The sequence below is a fragment of the Catharus ustulatus genome, chromosome 1 (assembly GCF_009819885.2).
Source record: "Catharus ustulatus isolate bCatUst1 chromosome 1, bCatUst1.pri.v2, whole genome shotgun sequence".
Classification (NCBI taxonomy): domain Eukaryota; kingdom Metazoa; phylum Chordata; class Aves; order Passeriformes; family Turdidae; genus Catharus; species Catharus ustulatus.
In genome coordinates, this window is record NC_046221.1 from 13937869 (window position 1) to 13964528 (window position 26660).

The following is a 26660-nucleotide window of genomic DNA, read 5'->3' on the forward strand; positions in this document are numbered from 1 at the left end:
AGTGAAAGTGTAATTTTCTCTCTCTCCTTTGTTGTTTTACCTCTTTTTGCTCCAAGTCATCCGTTTGTGGATGCCCATCTGTCAAATCTCCTCTCTGTCCCCCTGAAGAGAGATATCAGTGCAAGATCTGAGAGCTGGTGAGTTTTTTCCACTTCTGCTCTCAGGCTGAGCAAATCTGTTAAACACACTGCCTTTGTTTTTCATCAGTAATGTAGGAAGAGTGTGTATTTGTGTCCCAGTGCTGTGCTGCCCCATGTCTCGCTCAGAGTGATGGGTGAGGAATGTCTGGGTGAGCAATGCCTGCTCCATGGGTGAGGGGACATGGTGCTGCATCATCAGCTGGGAGTGCCAAGGAGGGTCAGGATGAGCGAGTCTCTTACTCGTGATAAAGGAGTGGTGGAATGTGCACAGGTTGTTTGTCTTTTCACTTCAGTAAGTGCAGTGTACAGCACCTCTCTGAGAGCCACTGAAAGCTAAACTGAAAACAGAAAGCTTTCAAGTACATGGTGTAGGATAATTGAAGATTTTGGCATTCTTCTTAGTGAGGGTGTACTTTGTAAATTCCCATGTTTAAGTGTTTGTTTCTATTTGTTTTAATTTTTTATGTTTTTGCAGCTCTCTCTTGGTTTGAGGGTGAAAAACTGAAGAGTAGGTTGATAAAAGATTGAGTAAGTTTAAAAAAACCCCCAAATGTTAGACATTCAAGTTCAGTGGATTTTTTTACCTCCAAAGGCTAGAAGCACATATATTTTCTGTGGTTATAGCTGGATCTTTTTTGACCTGCTTTTGTCTATTTAGTTGTAACCTACAACCATGCAACCACATACACTTTTCATTCAAGAGCTTTTGCAGAATAAAATATTTGCCTGTCTTGCTTTCTGATTACCAAGATTGTGTATTGGTGCAAAGCATTTGTGGATTTTGGCTGCATGTGCAGCTAGCAAGAAAAAGAAGTTTAAAGTACAATTCAGGTTGCAGGCTGTGCTTCCCAACAGTGTTCAGACATGAACTTGCAAGTTTTAAATGGTGAATATTTCATCCTTTTTTGCTAAATTTGTTTCATTTTTAAATTGACTTAACTCATCTAGCAATGAATAAAGACAAGACAACCAAGCAGTATCAGAATAAAATTCACTCATATGTGGAACTAATCAGTGCAAAGGAGTAGTAAGGCTGGGGTGGAGATGTTAAGCTTTAGTTAGTGGGGAAAATCAGCTCCAGTAAATACAGGAATTCCTAGTCACCCTCTGCACTTACTTCTGTTACGTCTTACTTTGAGGCTGAATCAGACGTCACTTGGCCTGGTTTTGTTTCACAGCCTGATGGGATGATCATTGTGTGCTACCATCCAGTTTTATTGTGTCTTTGTAAACAAGCTCTTCAGCTCTTGTACGCAGATGTCCAATTTAAGAGCATTGTCTGCTGAGCACATGAAATAAATGAAACATGGACGAAGCTAAGATGAAGAAAGATGGGAGGGAGGCTGTTCAGAGTGAGGAAGACCAGTGAGACTGCAAGGAGCTAAGGGTGTGTGTGCTACTGTAAACTCAGATAAAAGAGAAACACTGCTACAAGCCCTGGCCTGGTTCCTCTTTGGGCTTTTCTCCACAGATCCCAGGAGTAATTCTGGCTGAGGTCTGAAATGAGTTGGCAAGTTGGATGAGGTGATGGATGCTTTGCTGAGAGCCCAGTGGAGCTCCTGGTCCATACAGTTCCATACAGAGGAGGGTACTGGTGTGTGGGTGACACTGGGGAAGGGTTGGCGTGTGTGAAGGTACCACGGGTTTGGAACATGGCCTTTGTGCTTCTTACCTTAAAAACCTGCTCTTCTCCATGCTGGCCATGTCATGAAGAAAGGGGAAAATCACTTTGATTAGTCAGAAAAGACAGACTGGTTACCTCATATCTCAACCTCCTTTCTTCATTTCAGAACATCAGATGCAAGTTTCTAAACATACAGACAGCCAGTTGCAGCATTTTAGTGGTATGGCCAACTAAAAACATCTACTGAACACTTAAAAGGCTAATGCTGATGGTTTATAAGATATTCTTTATTTCAAGATCTAAATATAAGGTCTCCATGAAGTTTCCTATATTCCCTTGTTTCCTGTTTCTCTTAGCTTCTGAAATATTTTTAATATTGGCATTCAATTTGTTAAATCCTATTTTCAGAGGCTGCTTTGAAATTAATTAATTAGCAGCTTTTTTTTCCTTCTTTAATTTCTTGGCTCTCCCAAGGAATCAAATGAATCATGTCAACACTTAAAATAAACAAACAACTTTACAAATTGCATTATCTCTAAATCCAAATTGGCATAAAATAAATAAATTTGGGTACAAAAGCAAATATCTGGTGAAAATGACAGGACTGTGCAATATTATATTATTGCATTTAAACAGATACCTACAGAGATTCATGTATAGGTGGACCTAAAAATCTTTAGATGCCTTTAAAGTGGCACAGGAAAAGAGAATATTCACTTGAATGAAAAATAATAGAAGGGGAAATGGTCTTCTGAGTATAATGTGTAGAGAAATCAGAACTGTAGCTTCATGACACTTTAACTTAGCTGGTTCATTTATTTTTCTCTAAAATAGAACCCTGGTAAACCATTTCTTTTTAGTTGCGCTTACAGAAATGAAAGCCAGCTTCTGAATTATAATTGCAGAATATAAACTGCTGTATGTTATTTGAGCTGTTTTGCATTATTCCTTGTGGGGGTTTATTAGGAGATTAATAAGTAATGAGTGGAAGGAAGAAGCAGCTCTTTCCTGTCCCTACATCTGAGAAATAACAGCACACGCTGTTTGGAAACTTCTGGCTTTGCATGTGTATGTGCAGAGATCATGACATTTTTCATTTTTGTGTTGTAAACAAGAGACATCAACAGAATGTTTTGGATAGGCAGTATTGTGTTTTTTAGTTTACTCTTAATTTAGCCCATATTCTTCAACACTGAGTGTTTACATATAACACCACTTGCACAGAAAACTATCTGTTTATCATGGCCTATAGTTATTGCTTTGTTTTAAGGTCAGGCTGTGCTTGTCAGTCAAAGGATAACATGGAATATATAAATTGGAATAGCACAGCTCTGGAAATTTCTGAATGTAAGGTGATAGAACTTAAGCAGAACACTGTATTTTCAATTGCTTTTTTCCTTGTTGGTATCTAATGAGCTCTTCTAGAAGCATAATACATTAATTCCTTTCATGGAGCTGTACAGAGGGTCATTTCTGAGAAAAGTCTTTCTGAAAAGATCCAAATAAATGTGGAGTGGTCATTCTTCTCATCTATTTTCACCATAAATAGGGCATGCGAGTTCTTTATTAGACTATTATATTTGTATCTTCTGCAAATCAGTTTTTACCAGTTGGAAATGACCCCTGTTCTGGGTCAGAGCTGATAGAAGACATGAAGCTGTGGTAATTCTTTAATGTGAGAGTCCTCTTTTACTTTACTCCTTGAAGAGTGGCCTCAGATCAAAGGTTTCGGATACTGGGTGACTGTAACTCATTCCTTCTTCTCTACACTAAATGGCTGGGCTGTATCTGGATTATTGCAGCTTCTGGGGTCGTGTTCTTCAGTATACATCAGGAAAAGAGCAACCTTGGAAAACTGAATCTACCAGGCATAAAAGGAAGCTCACCCAAGCAGTACTGTTAGTTTCCTAAGACATATGGATAGTTATAGGAAGTGACTGGTACAATTAGTTTGGAGGTAAATTACTGACATTTGGGAGAAATTGTTGTTAAAAGATGCTATGTTAATAGAGAGAACAGTTCCAAATCTGACATCTGTGTAAGTAGGGTTTTTTAAAAAATAGAATTTCTGTTCATGCATTGCATCTTTTGGATTAATTAATTTTATAGATGTAATATATTTTCGATGTAAAATAGACATTATTTGTGCAGCCTTCTTCATTTTTTGGCTTTATTTTTTTTTTTTTTTTTAGAATTGGGGGTCCATTTGGTTTTATCCCATATTTATTTGTCTCAAATACAGTTAAAAAGCAACCACAAAACCTCAACAAAATAAGAAACTTCAGGAATCTATTTGCTAGACCATCAGACAGCATGGAAAATGGGTCTATGTGTATATTATTTCATTTATAAACAGATGTTTTCATCAGACAGATTTGCTTACATAAACTCACATAAACTGTGTGAATGTTTTGGTAATTAATTACAGCTTTTAGCATCCTGTCTGAGAGTGACACCAAATTGTTCAGTGTCTAACATGGTCATAGTGGAGCATTAAAAGAAAGTGATTCAACAACAATAATTGACCTTATAGACATGAATTTGCTCAAAGTCTTTCAGGTGAAATCATAACCTCAAAAGACTAAACAAAGTCTTTTTCTTAATCTTTCATCACAAATCCTATCTCAGTCTGAGAACATCACAAGGAGCTAAAGCCAAACAAATAAGCAGCCTTTTCCAAAGTGCATAGAATAGAAGGAAAAAAAACTAGATAGCAAAAAAATGATCAGTGCCCAAAATGATCTCTCTTAGTGACTGTCTAAAGGACACATGGGCTATTTGCTGTAGGAATAATTCAAGTGAAAACTTGGTTTGCATATTTGAATTGTCTTTCAGAGAATTACTTTGAAGAGGTCTGTAATGTATCTTACCTCTGTTGTAATGCTGTCTAGTGTAGTTTTGTTTTAAATAAGCAACCAAAATTTGCCACACTTTAGCCATTCTGGAGGTGAAACAAAGGGAAAACCCAGTTTCTTCACTATTTGTAATGTAGCAAATCATTTAGCAGGAGTGGAACTGGCACCACACATGTGGAGAATGTTCTGGTTGGGTTGTGGTGCTGGGAGTTTGCAGAGGTACAACTGCAATTTAAAATCACAAGTGAATTTATGCAATGACAGCTAGTAATTGAAGTACACAGATCATTCTAATGCGTCATTTCGTCTACAAGCTGCAAAGTCTTTGATGAGACTCTTGTTACATATTGCAAATCATCTGAAATTAAAAGTACAGCAAAATTGCTTCATTTTTCCTGTCCCCTTTCACCCAATCCTCCAGCAAAACCCCACAGGGACACCATGCTGAACTAAATCTTAAAGTGTTAGATTATGTGTCCTTATTAAAATGACTCTGAAATGCTGCAGTTAAGTGTAGTGGTGGTATTATGACTTGGCAGTTTTAGTATTATATTGATCAATTTCCATTTCAAACATGATAAACCTGACATGGCCCATGGTCCCCAAAGATGTTTGGGAAAAAAATCCTTCTTTTTTAAAAAATTAGGGCATTTAATTGTAACTGATGATGCATGTCAGCCCTGCTCCCAGGAGGGCTTACAGCTGCATTTCCAGAAGAAATGGGAATTCCCTGTGTGACCCTGATGGCTTCTGTACCATGAAATATCCTCCTTTATGATATTGTAGCTTTTTCAGCTGGATGTTGGGAGCACATGTGCTAAAACTAGATCATGCTGAAGACAAGTACAGCTTTCTGGATTAGCAATGAATATTTTACACAAAAAAAAAAATCCCCAAACAATATCTATTTCAAATAGCAGCATCACAGCTGGCTCAGTAAATCCCAGTGTTTAAGCTGCAGTGATGTTTTTCACCCATACCTCTATAGTTTGTCAGCATAGCTATCTTTGAATTAGCTCTGGCAGAAATGGAAACCCCTGCAAATCCGGGGTTACAGGTAGCCAGGAGCACCTTCAGGCTGTGTGGTGTAGGTGTCTGTGAGAAGGATGGCATGTGGCAGTGCTGAGTGCTGATCCCTCTGCTCCTTTTCTAGCTTGGTGCCTGTCCCACTGTTGTCACTCATGGGGTACAGGGACAGCTGTTTGCCACAAAGCAATGACAAAGAAAGGAGTGAAAGTTTTGTCTGTGGCTGGTGGATCTTCTAATATTTCACTCGTTGGCTAACGGCATCATGACTGTGTGTGTGATTGCAGCACTGGTATTTTATTCCAATCTGATGATAGCACTATTTTGAACATTTGAAAAAAGGTGAGAGGTGAAAGTGCTGAGAAACCAAAAGAGTTACAGAAACCACATCTCACTACCATTTCAGCTTTTATTTCTGGTGTCAGAAAAAAATTACTGAGTGACTTGGATGCCTTTTGTGTAAAATGAGCTGATTTAAGTCTTAGCAGGAGAAAGGTAATCTTCTACAGAAGTAGGCTACAAGCAGAAATATTTTGGTAGGTGGGGTGAATGTACTCTTCCTGTCAGCACAGATAACACTAGGTGTAAACTCTTTGCACAATTCTTGACATTAGTATAGATACACAAAACAGAGGCCTAATTTAACTCTCTTGGCTTAGATAATTTCACTTACATTGAGTGCTGTGATACCTGAGACTTTTTACAGCACAAATTTCCAATATAAACTTTGTGCAATGTGACTGTTCATTGTGATTCTGTGATCTGGTGATTGAATGATTGAAGAACAACACATCCCTAGATGAGCATTTTTCCTTCTCTCTTGCTCTTGTGAAACACTCCTGTGCAGGCATAATGGATGCTGCGTGGAGACAGGTCTTTGTGTTTTATAAGTAAAAATGTCTTTCTAAAAAGTTTCTATTGAACATTGTAAGTGGGAATCAATAAAAAAATGGAATTCTCTATAAAATACAGAAATACAGAAAACATCTTTTTTCATAGGAAGAAAATTCTGTTCATTCAGACTAGGTGATGGTGTGTCAGGTAGTGGGTTATTGTAGTAGGTGACAATAATGCATCCACCAACTGTATGGGTGGTTTTGTGCATAAAATGATTTTTCGTTATTTCTTTGTCAGATTCTGATTTTGTTGTTATACCTGCCCACCACTTTGAACAAGAGAAATTGTTATTTTGGCGTATAGGAACTGTGCCATCCCTGTCACCTGAAGAGAAGAATTGAATAAGAGAAGCAGCAGGAAAAAATCAATTTGTACACACCATTCCCTGGCTTTTATGGCATTTGCTGTACAAATGAAGCTGACTTCTACTTCCCCTTTCTAAGCAAGACACTGAGCAAGTTTCTAGTTTGCTGTGGTGTTAACCAGCACTGGAATACTGGATTGTTTTTAGTTGCTGAAACACAAAGTTTTTGCTCATTTGTGGCAGAGTAAAGTAATTTAGATTTATTTGTTAGGCTGGTTACCTGTGCAAACATATTTTTTCAAGGTTATCTTGTGCTGGGTGAGTTGAAGCTTTAACGTCTTAAAATGGAAGACTTTATTTTATAGTACAGTGTCTTTCAAGAAAATAAGTTGTCATCAATTAAGAAAGCTGGGAAAAGATTGGTCTTGCACAGGAAGCTTTTGAAAACTGCTGTATTTCACAGTATTTATACTAAGACCTGAATTTCTTAGCAAAACCTGTAATGTGTTTACAAGCAACAAAGTTGTGAAGGACAGTTGTAAGAGAATTGATGCTACATCTAGAATACTGGACTAATATTGTTCCAGGCCAAAGAAGTATCAATATGGCAAACAGGGAAAGGAAATACTCATGCTGATGGAATGAAGCATTGATTTAAGAGGGGGTCAAAAATCTGCTGTGTGCTATAAATAAAGAAAATAACAGTTTTCTGCAATGTGCACTGGTATTTGTTTATTATTTTAGAGGGTTTTGAGATTCCTAAAAATAGTAATATTGCAAAATATGTAGGAGTACAATCCTGTTTTTAAAATAGATACTTTCTCTAAATTATCTGATTTGGCATGAAGATAGACAAACATTGACTGGAAAAAATACTCTACTTCTGAAGGAAGTATATTTAAATATTATATAGTATATTTATAATTTTTCTTTTGAAAAGCTAAGCAGAATTTTTCTCTCCATGTATTATTTCAGTTGGAAGGAACTAAGCTATGTAAGCTATCAGTAATACTGACTTGAGGCTAAAGGTAACTCCCATCATTAAGAATCTACCTCTGTGCTTTTGTTGGCTTTTAGTGATCAGGCTGGGTAAGGACTAATAACCTTTAGAAGCTGAAGAATTTGTACAGCTTGTAGGAAGGATGTGCAGACAAATTCATCAATTAAAAATAAAGAGAAAAATTATCAGTCTCAGTAGGATCAGTGTGTCTCTGTCAGCACAATCTCCATCTGCTGCTGTTCTACAAATGTGACTGTATTTGTATACCTTCAGGCAAACCAGGCAAAGCACCATTATGTGAAATAATAAATTCAAGTTTTGAACTCTACAGCATGCTATTGTGGTCTAAAAGACCATACCTGGAGCTGTGAGACTGCTTTGATTGTAAAATTGATTGCATACAGAGACTTGAAAAAATTATATAGCGGCCATAGCAGTCACCAAATGGGCTCGTTTGCTCTCAGTGAGAATGAACTGAGGAGCGTGATGCTCTGAAAGCCTTGCTGAGTATGTACTTGGGAATCTCTGCACCAGAGGTTTGAAAAAGAGGAAGGGAGCATGAGTGGGTGGAAGATTTACAATGCCACCAAGGCTTTATTTGGGCATCCCTGGCATTAAGGAATGGGAGCTCCTGCCCTTGAGTGGCCAAGCAATCGCACTGTCCGTGGGTCCAGTCCTTGGGTCCAGTTTTCCTTTTGTATTAGTTTAATAACCAGCTGCATTGTTAATGTGCAAGGACTGGTTGTTTTTTATAAGACACTTTTTTGTTTCTTTTAAACTAGAAAGATGAAAACTACAGAAGCCTACCACGAGATACTAGTAGCTGGTCTAACCAGTTTCAGAGAGACAATGCTCGTTCATCGTTAAGTGCCAGTCATCCCATGGTGGACAAGTGGCTGGAGAGGCAAGAACAGGTAATATATATGTGTATATATATATTACTTTATCAATCTAATCTTTATGCTACTCCAAGCTATTACAAAGAAGTGTATTCTTACCTGACATAGGCTCTCAGAGCATAATAGAAGCATCAGAAGTATGCTGACTTAATTTGTATGGGATTCCTCTGCTTCAAAAAAACCTGCATTAAGACTGAAATGAACACCTGAAAATAATTTAATTTCATAAACACATTCCTATTGTATATGGAGTGCTGCTGTTCTTCACAACTGCTACCAACAGGGCTATTTTAATTAGTATTATTTTGATAAACACTGCCATTGAAATCCAACAATAATACTACACAATAGCCAAATGTGGGTCAGTTTTGGCACTGCACTTTAAAATGCTTGTTATTTTTAAGACCGCAAACATATTAATTGTACATTTTATGACAGTCTTATATTTCTTTACTGTATATTTATATTGCTTTTTATCTTAGGCATTTTTGAGACACAGTAATTTCAATTTGTGATTGTTTTTATTTTATTTAATTATTTCTTAATTTATTAATAAGTCAGTAGTCACAGAGGTTTAAAGGTCTGAAATTCAAATTACCTAGCAGTCACTTCACGTCTTTGTATATGCCTGAAATTTTCAAAGTGTCTTCAGATGTATATGGAAAATGCATCTTTAATATGGAAATTGGAAATACAGCAGCAAGCTCATCTGTAGGGTAGTGCATATGTAGAAACATTACCTCATTTTTCTTTTTTATGCAATGTGCCATGAAAATACTGAATTTTTGCATTGAACAAAATGTATAGATTTTCTATTTTACAGCAATAGGACCTAAACTCAGAATTTCCTTTATACAGAAGAGCTTCAAAATGAAATTTGCTATTTGACACAGCCAGACTTGGTTACACTGTACTGTGTGATTGGAGGGGAAGGTTTGTAATCCAACATTGGGCTGGTATCCTGGGACTGATCTCCTTCACCCACAAATCCCTTACTGACATTTGAAGTTTGGCATTGCCAAAGCATAGCAAACTCCAAATATTCTTTATTCAAGCCCATTCTTAGTTTAAAAGGAGCTTAAATAACGTCACAGAGTATTAAAAAAAACTACTCAAACTCCTCCCAATTGTGAGTGATTAACTATTTTTATGCCGTGTAATTATCTGCAAACTAATTATATGTTCTATGAGAAAAATTCTGTCTTTGGTGTTTCTATTATTTTCTCTGCACATTTAATGCCAGTGTTCCTTCCATTGCTGTTTTCCTCCAAGAAGATGCAGTGTTAGGTTGGATGAAGTGAGCTGCTGTCTCTGTATCAGCCTGTGTTGAAAGGGAAAGTGCCCACATTTGAAGGCACCTCCTGTGTCAGTTCTGCTTGTTTGATGTTGTCAAGGCATGTTTCCATGCATCATTAGATTTGCACTATGGCAGTTAATGAAACTGTTGTCTCAGCAAAAGAAGTTGGATTAGAAATCTTAATAGTGATCATCTTGTAAAATGTCGGGTACATGAAATTTTAATATATGATGTTTCATATTAAGCTTTGTGTTGATTTTAGTCTCTGAACAGCTTAACTAGTTCAATTTGTTCAACAATTAGATAAATAATTTGCCAGTAGTGGTAGACTGGTAGCTTTTTTGTTACCAGAGTTAACTGTTCACAGTTTGAGATTGTAAATATGATGTTTCTTTAGAGCAAGTTCTCTGCTTTTTGTTTTTGTTTGTTTGTAGTGGTGGCTTTTTTATTAACAGAGAGAGTTTATTCTTTGAATATGTTAATGATTCTGCATGTACCTGGAAGATCAGGATCCTTGTGCAGTTTCATATCAGCAGGATAATTAATTAGACTGAAACCTGTTTAGCAGGATACATTCAGGATAAAGTTTGTTGGGAGAGTGGTATGCACTGTATGGAAGAAAGGAAGGGCCTGGTAGGGGATGGAGTAGCTGCAGACAGAGATATTCTTCCACACATTTCAGTGTTTTTAATGTCTTCTTCAGTGTCCTCTGTGGGACGTCATTTCCCACTGGTTAAACCTTCACTTCTGAGAAGGGGAAGCTCAAGCAATGAGGTTGCAATCTGGCATCATCAATTAACTGAGCAACTTGTGTTCCTGTGTGCTTGGCAGAGCTGTGGAAGGGCTGGAGTGCTCTGTGCACCCTGCCAGGACCCAATGAGCAGCAGACAGCAGGTCTGGCACCAAGGGAAAGGCAGCAACAGTGCCAAGGAACCTGTAGGGCAGAACCCATTACAGATACCAGGGGGATTAATAGTGCTGATCTGACCTGCTCTTCAGAGAAGGTAGTAGAAAACATTGTGTTCATCTTGCAGAATCCAGAGACTTTTTGTTGGATGAAGGCTCTTCTGTCTGGGCTCAAATTACTTCTCTCAAAGTTGGTCTCATCTCTTTCTTTTGAATATAGGGCGAGAAAAAATTCCAGGGTGATCTTTGTCACCTTCTAGCATAAATGAACTTTCACTGGAATTACATTTTGAACGTGTGATGTGCTGAAGAAGTACAATTATTTTTGTGTGGACAACACCTCATTTCTTATTAACAGCACTAGGGAGCAAACTAATTCTGTAGCATCACTGCTCACCCTGAAGATGAAACAAGAGACATTGTTTCTAGGAAACCATTATAGACCACTGTAGTAGGGATTAATAAGGGCATAGAATTAGATATGTTCAAGTAGATGTTAGAGAAGTAGTTCTGTAAACTTGTCTGGGTTTTAGCACCTAAAAATGGAGGAATGTATGAAACCCATTAAAATTTCTGGCAGTAATTGTTTTTGCTTGTATCTGTTGAGTTTTACTTGGGCTCTAGTAAATTAGAGTGATACATCAAATAAATGGAAAAGATTGGTTTACGAGTCTTTAAGGTCTTGTAGGTGTATGTGCTGGTTAGCTGTATCTGCCTAGCAATTGTTCCCAGTTAGTTCCAGAGCCCTCTGGTTGTCCACAGGGCAAATGATCCAAGTGTTTCTCAGTAAATTCTGATATTTCTCAAGCCCATTAGATAAGTTATGCGGAAGACTGTACCAAGAATCATTTCACCACTCTGGAGCCAAAAATGCAAATTCAGTTTCAGAGTACATTTAGAAATGTAAGGATTTTTAAGGGCTTTTTACAAGAACATGTAGTGATGGAACAAGGGGGAATGACTTTGAACTGACAGAGAATAGGTTTAGAATAGATATAAGGAAGAAAATTTTCACTAGGAGGGCAGTGAGACACTGAAACAAGTTGCTCCAAGAAGTTGTGGATGCCTCATCCCATCAAGGCCGGGTTGGATGGGGCTCTGAGCAAGGTGAAAGGTGCCCTTGTCCATGGTGAAGGGGTTGGAGCTGTAGATGATCTTTAAGGTCCCTTCCAACCCAAACCATTCTGTGATTCCAAGATCATATTTTTTACTCTTTCACTCAGTTAATTCTTTTTAACAGATTGTCAAGTACTGGGAAAAAAAATTTGCAATCTTTAATTTGATTCTGAAATATCTTAAAAAAAGTTGGTTTTTATTCTTTGTCTTGCCCTTCACAGCACCTTCCTTTTCCCCACAGCAACCAAACTTTAAAGAATAGTTGAAAAATCTTATTTTCTCTGAAATTTATTCATATATGAGGTAATGTCACTTTTATTTGAGAACTCTTTCTTCCCTTAGTTCACCTCAAGACTTGTTTGGGCCCTGATCAAATCTGGCCTCATGCTGTTTCATACCAGGGAGACATGAAAGGGAATGCGTGAAAGAGTTAAAGTTTTCACCAATTCCTTAAGTTTAGGTACACAGAAACTTTCTCTCACATGGTCATTTTTGTTTTGTTAGTCAAATATTGGAACTGACAGCAAACAAGACACCTTGAATTGAAGCAGTATATTCCTTGCTCAGCTGGTTGGGAATGCATGCAAGGACAGCAGGAAAGGAAATCATAAAACAGCCTCACTTTAGTTGATCAGATTCGCAAATACAACAAGTTTAGTGTGTTTAAAACTACAGGTAATTCTATATATATACGGATATATATTTTTTATACATTTATGTATGTGGTATATATCTTTATTTAGTAGTGCATGAAAACAAGGTAGGAGATGGAGTAAAATTTCATAGTTATTACTGAAGGACGTCTGATTCCCAAGTGCCCTATAGCTTTCTGATATCCAGCAAAAGCCAGAGACTAGAGCAACTGGAATGCATTCTGAAATGGCAAGAGAAGCTGGTTACTACTGCTGTCTTCTTGAGCAGAAATGTGCTGTATGGAACAGTTCCCTGAGTTATTTTTGTTCATGACATCTGCCCATAGTAATCTGGTACAGTTCCTCTGGTTCCTGTTGCCGCAGGATCAGACATGGAAGTAGCATATGGGTCTTGTGTCTCCAGCTGTAGAGTACCTGCCTTCAGCTTGTATTTTCAGCAAAATAAGGCCTGCTTTTAATATGATTGAATATGCTCTCCTCAAATATTTGGATACTATAAATTAATGCGTTTCAGCACTGTCAAGTTGAAAAAAAAAAAATCAAAGCTTCAGAGTTAGTTTGGTGAATTTAAACCACTAATTTTATGTGGATTTGTCAAATTTTCATGTAACAACAAAAAACCTGTTTCTATTTAATGCCTTAAGAAAGAAGGCAGCAATGCAGCTCATTTGTTTTGTTTATTTCTAAATGTTTCATAGTGTTATGGCTGATGTATATCTTTTGTTTTCACTAGTGTACCTCTCTTGTGCTTCCCCTTGTCTGACAGGTGTATTTTGGCTTTTTTTCTCTCTCAGTTCTATCTTTTATTGTGACTGTAACTGAAGTGGAAGGGTCTGTTAATACTGTTTCATGGCCTGAAAATGGGGGAGGCTCAAGGGTGTGGAGGCTCTTACCTCAAACTCTTCACATCTAGAGATTGAAACTGCAGTAAAAATTATTGTCATTATAAGGAACTGGGCTTTAAGATTTGGAGAAAGGAATAGCTAGGCTTCAATTAGAGGAATAATTTTAACTGGTTATCTATTACTCTGTAAAATGTCAGGGTTGAGTCTATTGCTTCCCTCTCTCTCCAAGGACCTTGCACTTCATAATTTGTCTCTTGTGATAACAACCTTAATGAACATAGAGCCATGGCAGCATATACATTATAAAATACAAAGATGGTTTTAAAGTGTATCATACTCCCTGTAAAGGATATCTGTCACAAAAATAGAGAAATGCATGTGTTCAGAGCTGCACATAATGCAGAGAGCTACCTTTTTGGGGGGTTGTCAGTGGAGGTCCTGTATGAAATGCAGGGAAATGTGTGTGTGTAACCATGAGGCTGCCCAGTGTTTGTGAAACCAGGCAAGAACATTGAGGCTGATCGTGGGAGGAGTAAATGTAACTAAATGTCATGTGTTTGCTTGTTTCTGGCTGGGCACATGATTTAATACTGAGAAATTTGACACAGTTGTAACCAGGGGAGGTAGAAGTGACCAGTGCTCTGGTGGAGGATTTAATGAAGGTTTGTGTTAATCAAAGAGTTGGTTGGAAGACCTCAAGGTGCCCCTGCAAGAGTTCAAAGTCTTCCTATCCACTGGCAAATAAAGGTTTTTTACTACTTGAGATGGGTTCTTGGCCCTGTGATCACTCTGGCTTCACTCTGATAGGGCTGTCAACATCCTGACTGCTACAGCAGTTGTTTCTTCTGGGTTTTGTACTGTGAAGAAGGTGGAAAGCTGGTTTTGGCCAAAGAATATTTTCTCTTAGCTGATGCTGCTACAGGTAATTAGGTATTACCTGCTCCCTTTATTTCTTTATATTGGCAAGATGTGAGCTATTTCAGTGTAGGAGCTCGAATGCGCAGATGAAATGTAAGCTATCAAGTGCTGGCTTCTCAACCTCCACTCAGCATGAAGAGGGACAATTACAGCTCAGTAAGGGCAGTGGTCTGAGGCAGCCAAATGTCCTGTCTGCCTGCCAGAAGAGCACCCTGACATCTTGGAGCTATTACTAAATATACATGTAATAATGTTTTCCTTATTTTTTCTCCTTTCTTCTTAGACTAATCACCCCTATGTGGAATACTTTGCATATGTAATATGGTCAAAATTCGTACGCAATTTCTAACAGCATTTGACTTCCCATAAGACTGTTGTAATACTGGAGAACCACTGATCTGTATGGGACCATGATCTCTACATTTGTTTCAGTGTTCTTCCTCTGTTGCTTTTGTTAGATAGGAGAAAATTCTATGTGTAGTGAGCTTCAAAAGGAGAAACCTGTATTTCAGTGGTTATAATGTGAGTACTTAACAAAAACTGTCCAAACTCCTGGTTTGTTTACCACCGGAGTATGGATCTGCTTGAAGCTGAGGTGTGCAGGAGCTCAGCTGGTCACTTCCAGGCTGGACATGCTGAGCTGCTTCCAGCAGTGAGGTTCTGCTGCTGGTGAAAGGTCCAGTTCCCACAGACACATCTCCATGTGGAATGGCTGGAGCTGGTTCTGGTACATGTCAGAATGCTTAAAAAGGGGCAGGGAACTGGAAACAAGCTCTTATGACGTGCATTTAAGTTCTCTGGTTCTGTATTTATGGTTTCTGCTTTTAAGGTTAAAATTTTCACCATTTTTCAGTGGTGACAATCAGAATCGTAGGTCTGTTCTAGGTATAAATCTGCCTTTGGATTGATTTCTAAATCTAATCCTAATTTCCATATTTAAAATAAAATTGATTTTTAAGTTCTATCTTAATCTTTTTCTGATTTTTTTTGTATTCCTACACCCATGGAAGAGTTTTCATATTTCCTGAACTCAAACAAATATCTGTGTTTTTCTGTATAAACTGTAGCTGTGAATATGTTAGTACAGATATTTATTAAATATTCTCTGAATGTTTGTATATAACCACAGAAACAAAGAAGCCTTAAAGAGAATTATTTTTATGCTGAATGCATCAGTACAGAGATAGAATAAAATTTCAAGATACAACCAATGCAGTATGTATTAATGTTAAGAAAATATTAATGCGGAATTTATAAGTCTGTGCATTTTCCTAGAAAATGGACATTTCTGGACATGACCATAATTGTATATTTTGGAGAGAGAAGAGTCTTATTTGTCTTGAAGTCATGAACAGATTTGAAGTTGTTTTTCAGTGCTGAGGATTTCAGTTTATATGAGGTAGGAGGTTGGAATAAACAGCTTTATTGCTTGGGGACAGCTGTAGTGGTGATGCTTTTATAAACACTGTTTCATGCTGGCATCTATCTTGTTCTCCTTTCAAAAATAATATGTCATTTCATACTGTGTATTAAATAGGTGAGACAGTTGGGGGCTACAGTCAACTTTCAGTTATATGCTGCTGTGTAGATACGAATTCAGTGGCAGAATGTAACTCCATATGTGTCCACATTAAAAAAAAAGAAGGAAAAAAAAAAAGTGCCATACCAAAGCCAGAAATGGCAATTTTACAAAAATATTCCTGTTTTTTAATTTTTATAGAAAGAGACATGCATCATGTTCAGGTGTGTATTATCCTCCCACTCGTACACTCTCACAGATGTTCAAGTATAAGCAGGCAGATGATAGACTGGTCTGAAATTTAAAGAATCAACAGCCCAGGTTGGAGGACACCTGATCACCTGATCCTACCTTTTGTGGGAAAGAGAGCCTAGATGAGACTACCTGGTACCCTGTCCAATCCTGTCTTGACCACCTCCAGTGATGGGAACTGTATCATGTTCTTAGGGAGGTTCTTCCAGTGATTGTTCAGATTATAACAAAATCCCCCAAAAACCAAAACTAAACCAAACCAAAGAAACACCACCAACAAATCTTTCTTGTATTAAGATGAAATCTTGCCTGAAGCAAATTATACCTGTAGCCCCTTGTCTTCCAGCTGTGTGTTCTCTTTGTGGAGACACAGCCTGTCCTCTCTGTAGCTACCACTTAAGTACTCAAATAATGTGATGAGGTCCCCCTGAGCCTTCTCCAGGAAGAATACTTCACTTCCTCAGTCCTTCTCTGCAGTGCCTGCTTTCCAACCCTTTAATCATCTTCACAGGCCTCCTCTGAGCCCTCTCCAGTGCATCCTTGTCTTTCATAGACTGTGGCAGATAGAACTGGATGCAGTTCTGCAAGTGCAGCCTGACAAACGCTGAATGGAGTGAGATATAACTCTGCCTCTGCTGTAAGACCCACTCTGTTTTGCAGAAACTTTTTGGAAAGTGTTGTCACACATGAAAGGCATTTTCTGATTTGCTAGTAACCATAGATTGCTAATTTTCTGCCGTTTTGGACCAAGCTATTTAAATAATCCTGTTGTTATGGTAATTTATGGTAATGAACTCACCATACCAGCAGTATAAATAATACTCTCTAAAATTGCAGAGAGATGCTTTAGGAAGCTTTCAGTTAATTATTGCTGTTAGTTTTTTGACTGTTTTCTAAATAATATGTGGAACAATGTTATCTCATTCTTTCTAGACTTCTGTCTGTCCATGGCAGCAGGTCAAATAATGAAATCTGAAAATCCATTAATGGCCCTGGAAAAGCATTTTGTCAAAGGATGTGTCTGGATTTTTTCTTCTTTGTTTTCTTTCTTCATGCTGTGAAAAACGTTTATCTTCTCATATGTTTACTTTCTACTCCAGGTGTATATAATGTATTCCCATTTCTTGTTTATAATAAAAATGCTCTCTCTGTTTCCATAATGTGCTTGTTGGTGCTACTGTGCTGTGTCTTCAGTAGTCCTGATGGGAATGTGGCAGGAGTTAGTCCCGTTCAGCCCAGCTTGGGGTGGTGATGGTCACAGCTCCCCCCTGCACAGCCCTCCCTGCCTGGGAAAGAGGGGGAGAGTGGCCCCGAGATGGCCGAGTGAGCAGCACAGAGCAGGAGCCACAATTACAGAGTGCCAAAGTAATGCAGAACTGAAATACATTAGTAAAATTAAAATTTGTCCTCATTCCCTCGGTGGGTAATACAGTTAATGAAAATAGATCCAACCAAATTAAGATAATTTATTTCATTAGTTTACGGCACTGTAAAACTTTTCAGGGCAGTAGAGCCCTTCTGTGCAAACCTGAAATAGATGCAGTTCCACTGTTCACTTCAAAGAGCACAAAGGTTAAAACTTTTAAGTGTATTAAAGCAATTCTGTTAATTGTGTCTATAGAGGATTCTCCCTTGCCCTTCTTGGTAAAGTATTCTTAATTTAAAATTCACATTACACTCGTTCTGCATTCTAGCTTTTAACCAAAGTGTAAATATGTGATTACTTGTGTCTTCAAGGCATAAAAAGAAATTATGCATTTTTGTTTCAGAAGGTGGTACTGGTAGTACATGGTATTTATATTTTACCTTTTCCCCTTATCTGTATTCTTATTTTCTCTGCACTACCTTTCTCTTCCTCCTGTGTACCTGCTTAATGGTTTATAATACAAGTTTCTATGGGGCAGGAACCAATTCCTTGGAAGGAAAGAGGTGCTATCTCTACACTCCATTTCCTAAATCCCTTTCCTGTTTTATTTTGTGCAGTCTTGATGCTGTTTTTTTTCTATGTTCTATCAGAAGGACACCATTCAAAATTAGAAGGTCAGTCCAGATGCTGTAGGCTTGGGTTTTTTTCACCAAACTACTGAGTAATTTTTCTTGGAAGGAACCTCAGATCATGTAGTCCAACCACCTGCCTGAAGCAGGTTCACCTAGAGTGCACATGATCATATCCAGGCAGGTTTTGAATATCTCCAGAGAAGAAGACTCTACAAACCCTCTGGGCACCTTTTCCAGTGCTCTGTCACCTTCAAAGCGTTATTTTCTTGTTCCTTTCAAATTATAAGAAAACCTAACATTGACAATTTGCTTGGTTTTGTTGTCAAACCAAGCTTTTATAAGTCTTCATTAGGAGCCAAACTGGTCTTAACTTTAAATGGAAAAGTAAGTGCCCTTTTTATTTTTTTTTTTAAAAACTGATTTTCTTCCTGATACAATTTTTTTCTTCTAAATGGCTTATATTACTTTAATTTTAAAGTCGTATTTTTTATATTATTAATTTGTAGTGAAAGTTTTAGTTTTCCTACACTAAAATAAAACCACTTTTAACACTAAAATAAACTTTCCTGGACTGGAACATGGGTGTGAGAACTCTTGGCTTCTCATTTTAATTTTTAGGGGAGGTTCAGGTAAATCACTGATGAGACCTGCAAGTCAGTTAACTCCAAGCAGAACAAAAATAAAGACAAAATGGTTATTTTGGGCAAGAGAAAAAGATTTTAGATTTAGATTTAGATTTAGATTTCAAATAGTAGCAGAATTATTTTCATTTTTTTTTTCTTTCTATGCATTTTTCTTTCACTAATTGTGAGGAAGGTGCTATCAGAAAAGGGCCAAGTTTGTCCTTTCTGTTGTAGAAGTGATTGTTAATTTGTCTTCCATTGGTGGAAATAGGAAAGGTGCTTGCTCTTTGAAATCCTGTGTGGACAGGTCATTTTAATGACATGGTTGCACTTTGCTGTAAATGGGAATGAGACTGTGTAACTTGGAGTTAATAATTGAGTTATGTGGAAGTAATTTGTCTGGGTTTTTGTTTTATTTTGGGTTTTAAATTTAATCTTGATTTTATTGCTTAAGTATGAGCATTTCATTATTGAATGTAGTACTCTCTGGCTGTATTAAGTGGTTACTATAATTTATAGGCTACTTTGAGAAATGTCATGATTCTCATGAAGTGACACAGCAAGATTTAGAGAGTGCAGCAACTGAGTGAATGGAATTACGTCATATGACCTAGTTGATGTGTGATACCATAAGATTTTAATTTATTTCCTCAGTATAACTGGGTGAGAGAAGAAGATAATAGGCCAACCTCATCAGTTCATTCAGTGGCTGATTTGAAAATAAGTCCATTCTAAATTGATCTTGAAACTACTTGGAGTACTGCTCAACTTCCTATCCAGGGTGAGCAGGTACAACAGGAACTAAGTTGGTTAGGAAATGGGGCTGTATGAAGAAGTTATTTATATATGTCACATACAAAACAGAAAAAACCAAAAATACCTCTTTTTTGTAAATACTTTTATTTGATCTGATTTAATAAATAATTAAAAATCTTTTCAAACTACCCAGGAACTAACTGCCAGCTGCCTTGTGGCACTGGTGAGGTTTTTTGATGAACCCCTGTGCCAAAGTAAGAACACCGATATGTAACTGGTTCACTTATTCTGGATGATGGAGGTTCATACTCAGAATACACAGAATTAAAGCAAATACAGCACAACCAGTGTTTCAATGAAGAAGCAATCAGTTGGATGAACAAAAGAGTTTCTGTAATAAACTGCTGCAAAATTTTACTTTTCAAAAAAATACTACTTTTAAGTTTGATCTCTTGAATGTGATATTTTAAGAATAAGAATTGTTGCCCAGATTCCATTTTAAGGTATTACTTTCATGCCATCTGCATGTGGTTGCTTCCACTTCATTTTGATTGAAATTTTTTATGCTTCTTTTTCCAGCCAAGAGTTGACTATTTATGAATTTGAGAAGAATCAGTTGGCTATCATTTTCATTTGCCATTGAAAATATTGCTTGTTTTTGCTGTTTAAAAATCAGAGCAGTATACTTATAAAATTATTTTTAAAATGGGAGGGGAAAAAATTACTCTTTGGTTTGTGTACTGCAGGCATTTTTACAGACTATGGAATACACACACATGAGGAGTGAGGTACCCAGTATGATCCAAACCTCCAGTTCTCTTACTATTTCTTCAAAATGCTAGGCAGGAAGCCAGTGTTCAGTCACTTTGTTTCAAAGCTTAATTTCCGCTTCCTTTTGTGATACCCTCATTTCTCTTCAAAAATCTTTACTTTCCTAATGTGTAGGAACTCATGATTGCTTTTAATTTCCACTCATTTATCCAAAGCATAGACTAAATTAAATGTCCTGAAATAAAGCAGACATATCTGTTTAAAATTATTGAAAGTTGCACTGAGTATTCCATCATGCCATTTTTATTTATCTTGTTTTTCTAGGCAATAATTGTTTCAACAAAGCACAGAGTTCAAAAAGCAAGTCCATCAGTAGTTCTTCCATGTAGTTACACTTTGCCACTATAAATAGCTTTCTCTTCATGACAACTCTTTTAACTCATCCTCTCATCAGAGCTGATGTATTTTTCTGACTTGAAGGTCTTTAAAACTGTTCTCCATGTAAAAGACAAGATATTATATTTCAGTAGGATAGCGTGTATTGTAGCATTATGGGTAGGTGAAATTAATATAGCTCAAGGACTGGCACATTTTTCTCTAGATTAACAAATGTCAGTCGTACTGAAAAACTAAAGATTGGGTAGGAGGCACTTCAGCTCCATACTGGTGTGTCAGAGGACAGCAGAATATACTGGGATGTAGGCTGGGAAATATGTAGGGAAAAAAAAAGTTGATATATTAGAATCAGTGTGAACCCACATAGCTACCTACACCATTGCAACGCAGCTCCATAATGATTGTTTAATTTTATGGCTTGTTTGAGACACTTTGTGCACGTAAAATAAAAGGAGGTGCAGTGGAAGAGTTGTGCCCTCCCATGGTGGCCCCTGGGGGTTTGAGCACGTTGGTGTCAGGCACGCTTTGACTTGTCTTACTCCAAAGCCAAACCTCAGAAACCTTGGGTGAAACCAGAGCAGTGCTTGCATCTGCTGAGTGCAGCTGAGACTGTTTTGGGTGGTGGGAGTCACTTCGAAACCACCCTGGGGCTGTTTCAGCAGAGCAAACAGCAGCTGCTGGGGCTCGCTCTAGCTGGGTGTTCTGGTGAGAAGCGGTGCCTCTCTGGGTCATCTCAGCCAGGAGACTCTGCAAAAGATAAAGTTCATTTCATCCTTGCTATCCTTGTTTGCCAGTTAGAACACAGCGAACCTTCACGTTCATTTTTACAGTTCAGCTTTGTTACTGCTCATCAATATAAACATTGGAGTTAAATGAAGTACAGGTCCATACTTGTTTGTATGCCGGAAATACAGAGCAATTTGTTAACTGCTCATTTTTAGGAACACTTAAATTGTTGTCATTGATGGCATGCATACATATACATATATATACATATATATGAGCATCTCTATGTTTACATGTGTCTGTATATAACTTCTAAAACTTTCAAACAAAGGTTCTTAATGGATTTTTGTTTTTTTTAAACATTCATGTTGATGAGTGTTCAGTCATTTTCCTTATATCTTGTGCTTATCTTGACAGCATCAGTAATTGTTTTAGGTAAGAAAGTGCCCAGTGTAAACTTCAGCATACTGGAAAAGGTTGTAAATAAATATATATTTTTTTTTCTTAAAAAAAAAATTTGGCTCTGCTTTTAAGCCTTGTGAAAAGCAGTGGTCTTTATGGTTATGTCTACAGCTAGCCTGAATTGAAAGTGATGGCATAAGATGCTTGGTTTGTTCAGTTACACAGACCAGCATCAACAGAATTCATTTAGCAATCTGGAAAATTGGTCTTACATCATGTGTTTTTAAAGTAATAATAATAATTATTCACATTTAGATTCTAAAAGGATCTTTCAGGAAAGGCTGAACTTCAAGCATATGCGCATCAGTTTCTCAGTTTTCAAATCCTGGATTATTTTTCTTTCCCTGTTTTAATACCAGTAGTCTAAACTGGGATAGCTTTTAGGTAGTTATGGTGATTAAAATCTAGGAGACCCTAAATAAGACTGGGGGTCAGCAAAGTTATAAATGTGGCAGTGCTTGACAACACAGACTCTGGGAAGCACAGTCCTCCTTGCATCTGTAGCAAGAAGCCTGAGTATCATTTCAAGCAGGAATGTTTTAGAAATGCTCAAATAACCAGTTCATGCTCAGTTCTATAGTATTATAAATCTGTAAATGGATTCTGCAAGTCACCTCTCTAATCTCAGTGACAAAGTTAATTTTTTCTTCCCCCCAAAGACATTAATGTCACAGTGTGGGATAGTTCTAACTTGCTTCCCTTCTGTTTTAGTAGCCTGGCAGAGCAGATATCACGGTCCCTGACACATCATTTTTTCTCCATACAGTACAGTGTACTTTGGGGCTGTAGCGCAGCAGTAGACTGGCCCAGGAATCACAATCTGGGATTATTGTCTTTGTGTATCCTCAAGGAGTAATATTTTAAAGTCACTGCATCTGTTGGTACTTAAGAGCATGATTTTTACGTTTAATTTTTGCCAGTTTTTACCATCTGTGTGTCTGTTTTTTGGCTCCTCGCTTTAATTTTTCAGTTTAATTTCTCAGTTGCACTGGGATTGCTTTCTCTTTCTCACACATGCTCTTTTTGAGTCATCCATGAACTTCTATTAAAAAAAATTATTTACAGCAGTTGCATAAGAAAATTCTTGGCCTTCACATTCTGATTTTTTTAATGATCTCTTTATATTGAGTCTCTTAGTAAATGCATGTCATTTTTGGAACTGAAGTAACTTATTAGACTTTGTTTAAGTTTTAAAAAATTACTTTTGGATTAAATTGAAGCATTTTGGCGGGAAAAGCTAGCTTGATCACATTCAACACATTCTAGTCTTTCATACTCATTTAGTTTTTAATGCCCAGGAGGGAATAATTTTCTTGAGAAATCTGTGTTATAATCATAAACAGACATAATTCAGTAATTTTCTCATGAAACATTGGCTGAAGTTCTTGCACTAATGACTTGAAGCTCACACAAGCGGGAAGGTTTTTGTTTAAATTCCAAGAAAAATACTAATGAAATGCATTAAAATAGAAACCAAATACACAGGCAGTGTATTACGGGCTGTTTTCAATAAAAATGATATATCTTCATCAATTGAATAAATGTCTCACAAATTCAGGCATGTTCTAGCATTTCAAAAATGTTCTGATAGTACTTGAGTCATTTTCTCTGCTTATCCCTGATAATTTTTTTACAAGAAATTACATTGTGTAAATAAAGTGTTAACGTGCAAGGGTAACTCTATTGCACATCTATCAAATATTTTCCTTCTGTATGCATTTGTGAGTATTGAAAACTCCACTGCTGCTCTGATCTTTTTCTTTACTTAATTATTTTATACTCACTTAAAATATAATACATTCTTTAAGGTCAAATTTAGTGGCTTTTTAAAAGCATGCTAGTTTCTTTTTAGCCTCTTTCAAATATTTGTAACTGAGGATTTTAGAGTTTGTATTTACCTCCTGGCGTACTTGCTTGCTCTTAGTTGACTTTAAACTAGAATATGAACTTGCTTCCCTTTTGATCTTTCCCCCCCACCTTGGTTTCTAATGAATATTTTGTGTAATGCTGCATAAAACACTGAGTAAGGATTACATTAAAATACCAACACTAGCAGGTAAAAACACGTCCTTGTGTATGAATATGGGGCTCCTATAATCTGTAGTGCCCCCTCTCTTTGTGTGGGCTGCTTTGCATTGTTAACAATACTGTAGATTATCCAAAGACCAAAAAAGTAATGCTTTGTTCACCTGAGAATTTTTTTTTTGAAAGGAAGTGTTGCTGTGAATTTCCAAGAAGCAGAATTAGACGTCTTCTCTTCTGTCCGCATATGCCTCTAGCTTTTCCTAAAAACACTGTAACCACCTTTTACTGCATTACAAAACTGGAAGGGGATGGTGTTTTTTCCTCTAGGTAATTGAACTTTCATTCCTATGCAATTTTTTGTTTGTTTTAGAGGAAGAGGACTGTTACTGCTTATTTTTAATTATCAGTTGTCAAAAAATGTAGTGGCATTTTTCACATTTACTAGTAGAGATTCAAACTGTATTTGAGTGGTATCAGAAATTATTTAAATTACATCTTTCCAAGTTAGAATTCCAGAATTTTCTCCAGTTCTAAGGATTTTATTACTGCCAAGTTTAAATTCCTGATTTCCTGACAAATATTCTGTTACTGTAAAAGAAAAGCTGAAGGAGCAAACCAGTATCCATTTCCCAGTGTACTGAGATGAGCATGTTTTTACTACTCTGCAAAAATATGGAGCTGATTTAGAGTTGATAATATGTAATCAAGAGACTGCTGATTATTTTTTATCCTGTGACTTGACTCTTAAAAATTTGTGTGTTTTCAGTTGTGAGTATAAAGTAAGAGTAACAAGCAGGATCCCTTCAGTACTATGGTCTGTTAGAAAGTGCCAGTCACCTCTGCTGTCTTTTTTTCTTGCCTTTTACATGGAAAGCAAGTTGTCTCATATTCTCATGAGATGGAGCTGTAATACCATGAGAGCAAAACCATGTATGCATTGGTCTTTCCACAGTGTCAGTTTACTTTGGGCTGAGAGAATTCAAGTAGTATTAAGTATTCCAAATGCAATGATGAGAGCAATCCATCTGTTTCCAGCAGCATCCCCTCTGAACTGGAACCTTGCTCTTACCTTGAATTTTAACTAACTGTGTAAATCTAAGGATAACCTATATTTGAATGCCAGACACTCAGCTGTACTTTACAGGATATTTTAAAAGGCTTGTGGGAAGCTCGATGTAAACTTTTGTCTTAGGTAGTTTCCCAGCTGACTGGTACGTTGAATTAATTGAGAATGGGAAGGGCTGGTTCAATTCATTTCCATCCCTTGCATCTCAGTCATTTTCTGCAACGATGCATAAGGATTGATTGCCATAGCAACAGTGTTTTAGCTTGTACTACTGTGAATGTGGTTAATGATAATAGAATTATCTACTCATTTTAAATCCTGTTATATTATTAGGTCATCTGAGCCATCCTCTTGCTATGTATTGAGTTATTCCCTGTAGCCTATCTTGTAGTTCTTTGTCCATGCTGCTTTTACATGTGTTGAGCAGTGGGGATTCTGCTTCTTCCCTTGGGAGACTTTCGAAATCTGATATATCACTCCATTAAGGATTTTTTCCTGGTATTTAGCCTTATTTTACCTTCTTTCTTCCAGCTACATGGATTTGTACCACATGGATGTTCTTTCTTTTCTTCTTTCCTATCCAGCGTTTAATCCTTTTTATTTACCTGTATCAGAATATAACAGCTCGGTATTTGTGTATTTCTTACAGGATTTTCTTATAGGGAAAAACAGGTTTATAAATACATTCTTTGTTCTTTACTACCTCATTTTGACAGGAAACTCCCTAGTTCTCAGCTAGTATTTAGATTACCTGAACTGCATAGACAAAAAGCTTCCAACTTTCCCATGTTTAACTCTGTTTGCTGCAGCATATACACCACTGGATTTATGGTTCTTGTATGTGCATCTGTGCCTGATTCTGTCTGGTGTTCATAGTGGTCTGTGGTGAGTGGGAAGATGTAGTTTTTTTCTCATAAAGCTGGAGAGATGTTCCTTCATCCTTGCTCCAAGTCAGCAGAAGTCTCCTCTCTGTTTGTCCTTGTATGGCCAGGCTAAGGGTGGATGAGCACTGGTATCTCTGTTCCCCTCCACATCCACAGTTTGCACACTTTACTCTCTGGAAATTTACTGGGTTTCTAAATCCTTTCTGCCTGTGTGGTGTTTCCACCATAAATAGAAATATTTTCTAGTCACGTCCAAAGAGACATTCAAGTGGAAATGCAGTTGTCTGCTCCACTTCAGGCATTTCTAACTCTGTGCTATGTGTAGGTCAAGCAGACCAGGAATTAGTTTAAAACAAATAAAATATAATACTTTCCCATACAATGGGACTGTGGGTTACATACTGCATCATTGGCCCACTCCATGTCTGCTTTCTCCAGTGTTGTTGTGGAGCTGGTAAATAAGACAGAGGAGTAATGTAATCTTTCCAGTAATCTGTTGTTTTCACTGCTGCTTATGCTTTTGGACTAATTTTCTTCATTAATATTTGATGTTATACCATTGCCCATTTTCTTTTGTTTTATTCATCTACAGTATAAAGAAGTACTTATTACATTAATATTCATCCATACTACACCAAGAGGGAAAAAGACTAAAGGGAATTGCTATTTGAATTTCTTTTAGAGCTAAATTTGATGCAAAAT

At 37.2% G+C, this 26660-nt stretch overlaps 1 protein-coding gene across 17 annotated transcripts in view; it reads left to right on the top strand.

Annotated features, from left to right (window-relative positions):
• The window catches only part of PARD3 (par-3 family cell polarity regulator), a 448279-nt gene that overhangs the window by 187198 nt on the left and 234421 nt on the right, over positions 1–26660 (top strand). For 12 of the 17 annotated variants that reach the window (XM_033067619.1, XM_033067689.1, XM_033067626.1 and 9 more), the window contains exon 5: positions 8629–8760. The exons of the other annotated variants lie outside the window; for them this stretch is intronic. In XM_033067619.1, the coding sequence (XP_032923510.1) occupies positions 8629–8760 (132 nt within the window). The remainder of the gene's footprint in view (positions 1–8628; positions 8761–26660) is intronic. 17 annotated transcript variants of the gene reach the window in all.